The sequence below is a fragment of the Condylura cristata genome, unplaced genomic scaffold (genome assembly GCF_000260355.1).
Source record: "Condylura cristata isolate star-nosed mole 26May11 unplaced genomic scaffold, ConCri1.0 scaffold00060, whole genome shotgun sequence".
Classification (NCBI taxonomy): Eukaryota; Metazoa; Chordata; class Mammalia; order Eulipotyphla; family Talpidae; genus Condylura; species Condylura cristata.
Window position 1 is genome coordinate 282,261 of NW_004567161.1, and position 5,919 is coordinate 288,179.

The window sequence follows — 5,919 nt, forward strand, 5'->3', positions numbered from 1 at the left end:
CACTTATCTGCTCCAACAGCGCGCGTCCCTGGAACACCCCCTCCCGCCCACGGGCACCTCCGATTTACTTGGTCCCTTGGTGGCGCCCTGCTAAGGCTCCGGGTGAGGACCTGCTGGCCACGCAGGCCCCAAATGGTGGGCCCAGGGCCCCGCCCTTCCGCCCCCACGCTCCAGCCTGGGGGTGACCTCGGGCAGTCCTTCCTGCCTCCCGGCCCCTCTCCGGAGGTGCGGCCCCAGAGCCCGCCGCTCACCTTCTCCATGAGAGCCTCGACAGCCCGGCGGGTCAGCCAGCGGCAGCCGGCCGCAGCCCCCCGCACCACGTCTCCTCTCTGGCTCAGGGCGGCATACTCCTCCGGACTCAGGTACTCTGGGGGCGGCGGGGGGCTCACAGCTGCGCAGCTGGGGCCCCGCTGAGCACCCCACCCAGGACCCGCCAGCGCCGGAAGGTCCCCCACCCATGGCCCTGGATAAACCCGCCCGGCCCCGCACCGCCGACCGGGGCGGGAGCAGCGTGGACGGCAGACGGGCGAGGACGCACAGCCCTGCCCAGCCCTCGGCCACGCATGAGCTCCAGGCCTCACCGACACCTGCCCTCCGGCGCTTTGCCAGAATGGCCCTGCGAGGCGCGTGGCCCCAAACCCCAGCTCCCGCCAGAGCCTGTGTCCGCTGTCCCGGCTCCCAGAGGCAGGAGGGACCCAGCCCGCCCGGAGAGAGGGCACACGGGCGGGGGCGGGGCGGGGCCTGGGCAGTGGTGGGCGGGGCCTGGGCAGTGGTGGGCGGGGCCTGGGCAGTGGTGGGCGGGGCCCGGGCAGGGGCCGGCGGGGCCTGGGCGGGTGCCGCAGAAGGACCCAGTCTGCCCACCTGCAGGGCATTTCCTGAAGCCACGGAGGAGGCCCAGCCTCGCACTCAGGAGCCGCCCGGCCACTCCGGGCACGAAGAGCACAGGCCGCGGCCGGCTGGGCCTGTGGGGGTGCACCAGCGTGTAGGGCGCCAGGGTGAAGCGGCTCTCCGCCCAGAAGCGTGTGGTGGAGGGGCCTGTGGGGGTGGGGGACAGCGTGCATGGGCAGGGTGCCCACGGCAGCCCCCCACCCGCCGGGGCCCCCCACCCCACCTCCATGTCCATCTCGCCCCCACTCTGGGCCAGGCTGGCCACGGCCTGAACCGCCCACGGCCACGACGGGCCAGGCCAGGGCATGCTGCCGTCTGTGGAGGGGCAGCCAGAGGCCGTCTCAGTCAGGTGCCGTCTCGCAGACTGACCGCAGCACCCCAGTGGCCTGCCTGCGGGGCCCGCAGCCCCACAGCCCTCCAGGACTCACCTTCCACCCAGCTGGGGTCCCACTGGCCGCCCTCCAGGGGTGGGCACAGGGGCCCGGCCTCGGCACTGTCCGTGCTGACGATGCGGACCAGCTTCTGGGGTCCCCCGGGGCGCAGCTGGAGGAGGGAGGAGGGAGTTTCCCCGGCAGCACATCCCGGGCCCTCGGGCTGGGTCGCGGCGTGGACCGGAGGGGACAGGAGCCGTCCCCAGGCAGAGCCCCAGCAGCTGCCCATGGGGGGCTCGCACGGAACAGGGGAGCCGGCTCCCCACGGTCCGCTGGCCACCCCAGGCCAGGGCTGTCCCAGGCAGGGCACCCATCCACAGAACACACAGGTGCCCACCCAGGGCGAGGGGCGTGGGGACAGCAGCGTGCCAGTGCGCCCCAGGATTCGCGCTCGGTGAGGCTGGGTGGCCCCTAGGGCGTGGTGGGGTCACCCTGGGGGCAGCCCACCTTGTGGGGGCTGACACTCTGCTGGGCCAGGTCCTGGAGGAGGGCGATGAGCAGCTCCTGCGCCCTGGGCAGAGGGGACACTGGGCTGCCGGGTGACCGAGGTGCCCACCCGGCCTGGCGCCCCTCCCCACCGCCCCGAGCGAAGCCCCTCGCTGGCTTCTGCCACCCCTGGGCCTCCTACGACACCCCAAAGGCTTCCCTGGCAGCGCCCGGGGGGCCCAGGCTGGGGTGGCCCTTGGTGGCACGGACCAGGCGGTCAGGCCGGGCCCCTCCTGCGGCTGCGGCGGCCCCTCAGGAGCCCGGGGCGGAGGACACGGTCCCGAGTGCCCGAAGGCCCGGGGAGGCACCGGTGTGGACGAGCCAGGTGGTGCTGTCCAGACACACGAGGGGGTGAGGGACACCCAGTGGGCAGAGACCGGGGTCCTCGCACCCCAAGCCCAGGGCACCCCCAAGAGCGAGCCAGCCTCAGGGCTGCGCACACCCCGCTGGAAGCGGGGCCCTGGGGGCCCGGCCGCCTGCAGGCAGCGCCCCGGGGCACGGCGGGGCCACAGCTCACTGAGAGTAGGTGGGGATGGTGCCCCGCTCGGTGCCCTCGGTGCCGTAGGGGCCCAGGCGGCGGGCGTGCCAGCAGCGCCGGCCCTGGAAGGCCGTGTCCGTGACGTGGAGCACGTCGTCACAGCGCAGGGGCAGCGCGCCGGCCGCCCGCCCCTCCACGGCCAGGTTCGCCCGGATGTAGAAGGAGTCCCCCGAGGTCACCACTTTGGCCTCCAGGTCCTGGACCAGCCTCTTGTAGCCTGGCGGAGGAGGGCGCGACAGGGAGGCCGCTGCGCGGTGGGGACCGGGGCTGGGACCCCAGCACCTCGGGCCACGGTGACCCCACGGACGGGCGGCGGGGCTCCCCGGGGCGTCTGTGGCGGGCCCGGCCGGCCTACCCTCCGTGTTCATCTTCACCGACAAGCAGCAGAAGCCGCTCACCCGGCCGAGAAGGCCCAGCGCCTGCTCCAGGGTCGCGCCCTCCAGTGCCGCCTTGAACAGGGGCTCCGTGGCCTCACAGTCCACCTGCGGGCAGGTCGCCGGTCAGCCCTGCGCCACCCACACCGCCGCCGCCGAGGCCCAGGCCAGCCCCGCAGCCACACACCCGCGGCAGGTCTCTGTCACGGAGCATTCTGGATGGGGCTCTGGCCGCTGGGATGGCCGCTCTGCGCGGGGGGGCCGCCCCTCGGGGACAGCCCGGTGCTCAGCAGAGCCCTGGCCCCGCCCGGCCCCGCCCCGCTCTCAGGGCCCCACCCTGCCTGTTCCTTCTGGCCTGCTGGACACTGGGGAGGGGGTGTGTTTGTGCAACGAGGAAAAAGCCGAGTTTTCATGCTGAGCTGGCCCCGTTCAGAGCCAGAGCTGACCCCCACGACGTCGAGGGGCTCGGCTGTGGGCTGGCGGCTGAGACTCAGAGCCCAGCCGGGCAGCCGGGCAGCGGGGACCGGCGGTCACCTCGGGCCTTCCTGCCAGACCTATGAGCCCTCACCCTGGCCATCGGGACTGAGGAGCCGGGCCCCGGCTCCTGCCCAGGGCCTGCCCCCGCCCTCTGCAGCGGGGTGGGGTCCGCTCCACGGCCAGCCCGGGCTCGCTCCAGGGTCCGGGGCCTCGGGGGTGGCGGAGCCCTGAGACGCTCAGGGGAGTGCTTTGCTGTACGCCTGCCCACGCAGGGCCTGGGCCCGTCTGAGAGCACCCCTGGTGCTGCGGCCCCACGCCTGAGAACCCTGGGCTCAGCGAGTCACTCACCATCATGATCTGGGTGCCTGGCCGCAAGGCCATCTGGTCTGCCGCTGAGCCCGGGGTGACCCGCTGGATGAAGATGCCCGTGAGATTCCCCCCAATGACACTTATCTGCTCCAACAGCGCGCGTCCCTGGAAGGCCAGCGCCATGACCGGGCTCGAGCACCTGCGGGCCGGCCGGCGCCGCACCGGGATGCTGCTGTGGGCGGGAGGGGGCAGCTCGCCCGGCGCCCGGGGTAGCCCCGCACCCCCCACCAGAAGGGCCTGCGGTAGGAGGCAGGCCTCACCCTGTCCTGCCCTCCCAGTCCCGGCCCCGCCCCGCCAATGTTGGCCCCGCCCACCAGCCCAGGCCCCGCCCCGCCCAGCACACGCGTGCCGCTGGCTCACCTGGCGGATACCGCCAGGCCTCGGGGGGAAGGCTGCAGGCTGCTCTCCGCAGACTCAGGAAGGTCTAGGGGGAAACCGAGAGCTCGGACCCCAGGCCGGCCCGGGTCCCCCTCCTCCTGACGCGCTCCGCTCTCCTGCGCCACCTCCCAGCCCGCCTCAGCCCTGCCTGCGCCGGCCATGGCCAAGCCTGCCCAGCCCGGACCAGGTGCGGAGCAGGAGCGCGGAGGCCTGGCCGTGCCCGCCGGCCTTTGAACCAGCTGCCGACACCTCACAAGGTAGGGCTCCAGCGTCCGGGCCCTGCTTCCCTGAACAACCAGGTCCGTCGAAAGCCTGGGCTCGAACTGCCCACGGACCCGCATTTCTGCAGGGCAGCCACGGCGGGCCCTGCTGGCCCAGGCCAGGATGTACCCGCGCAGGTTAGCCCGGGTGTCCCCGGCTCACCACGTTCTAACGTGGCTGGTGAAGCGCGTGGGCGCCAGGCAGCGCAGTCCTGGAATCGAGGGTCGTGGGGCCCTGGCCGCTCAGGCTGAGCCCGCGACACTCCAGAAGGGCACGAAGCTGGGGGATAGGCGGTGCCCCGGCAGGAGGGAGAGGTGGGATGCAGGGGACCCTGCCCTGAGCTTGCTGTCTGCACTCCCGGGCTCTCTGGACCCTCACCCCCACCCCCTCCACCCTGCAGCGCGGGACGCGCGCCCCCTCGTGGCTGTGGGGTGAACTCCACCCAGGGCGCTGGGCACCGGTGGGCGGGGCTGGATCCCGAGTGCAGGTGAGGGGAGGAGGGGCTGCTTGGGGCTCCCCGCCTTGACGAGAAAGGCCCCATCCAGGCACAGATAAGAAGAAGCCACAGGAGAAAGGGGGAGGCCAGGCGCCTCCTGATGTCACCCGCAGGCCTAAGTGCCCACAGCTGGGGCAGGAAGGGACGGAGGGGCCACCGCTGTGGCTGGGTGAGCACCTGTGCTGGTGGACGTGGAGGTGAGCAGAGCCCTGAACCGACGGGGCGGAGCAGCGCCCCGCACAGCACCCCACGCAGCACCCTGGGCACACTGGGCGGCCGGCATCTCCCCAGGCCCCAACCAGAGGAGGGGCTTCTCTCCGCCACCCCGGGGAGCCCCTCCTCACCGCCCGGCTGAAGCCCTGTCCTCCCCTCCCCCAGCTCTGGCGGCCCAGCCCAGGGGGCCAGGCAGCTGCCAGGGGGGCCGGGCGGGGTGGACTCACCTGCCCCATCCACAATCTCGAAATCCAGGTCCATATCGCCTGCTGCTGCCCCCAGGCCGGCCCCCTGGTCCGCGTCCAGCGCTTCTGAGGAGCCGCCGCTGAGCAGAAGGACGAGCCGCTCAGCCCAGACCCAGCACTGGGGCGGCCGGTCACCCGGGAGCGCCAGCGGCCTACCTGAAACCCCAGGACTGCTCCCAGAGCTCATCCGCTGCCCGCCGGCACAGCGACCCCTGGCTGGGGGGCAGGGGGCTGCTGGAGCGGAAGCTGTCCCCCGGCTCCTGGCTGGACGTGGAGCTGAGGTCGGACCAGAGCTGGGCCTGGAGGAGGACGGGGGTCAGCGTGGCTGCCTGGGGGGCCCGAGGACGCCCCCGACCCCACCATGGAAGGGGAGGGCAGGACGGGGCACCACTGTGGCTCGGTGAGGGGCTCGGGCGTGTGGGCGTCACCCCGCTGCGCACAGCCCCTGCGGTGGCTCCTGACTTCCCGCAGCTGCCCCCCACAGACAGAGCAACTGAGGCCCGGGGCACAGACTGGCGAGGCGGGCACCCAAGGTGCGTCGGTGGCTGGAGGGTGGCCGCAGCCACGGGGGCTCCCCAACCAGCACTCCTCTCTCGGGATAGTGGGGGCCGCCGGGCTCCGGGGCGCACGTACCTCCAAGGCGCCTGGGCAGCTGCTGTCCCCGGGCGGGCAGATGGCGAACATGCGGGCCAGCCGCTGCTTCCCCCTCGGGCAGGGCTCCCTGGGCCCCGCCTCCTGCTCGGGCTGCAGCGGAGACGGCGGC

The 5,919-nt window shown here is 73.6% G+C and overlaps 1 protein-coding gene across 1 annotated transcript in view; it reads right to left on the bottom strand.

The window, feature by feature from the left end:
- The window catches only part of CARD14 (caspase recruitment domain family, member 14), a 26,756-nt gene that overhangs the window by 11,166 nt on the left and 9,671 nt on the right, over positions 1–5,919 (bottom strand). The window contains exons 3-13 of the mRNA XM_012734566.1: positions 5,790–5,900; positions 5,313–5,455; positions 5,139–5,236; positions 3,924–3,987; positions 3,543–3,735; positions 2,699–2,825; positions 2,323–2,560; positions 1,767–1,830; positions 1,317–1,431; positions 862–1,035; positions 187–367 (exon numbers count right to left, since the gene is read on the bottom strand). Of these exons, the coding sequence (XP_012590020.1) occupies positions 187–367; positions 862–1,035; positions 1,317–1,431; positions 1,767–1,830; positions 2,323–2,560; positions 2,699–2,825; positions 3,543–3,735; positions 3,924–3,987; positions 5,139–5,236; positions 5,313–5,455; positions 5,790–5,900 (1,508 nt within the window). The remainder of the gene's footprint in view (positions 1–186; positions 368–861; positions 1,036–1,316; positions 1,432–1,766; positions 1,831–2,322; positions 2,561–2,698; positions 2,826–3,542; positions 3,736–3,923; positions 3,988–5,138; positions 5,237–5,312; positions 5,456–5,789; positions 5,901–5,919) is intronic.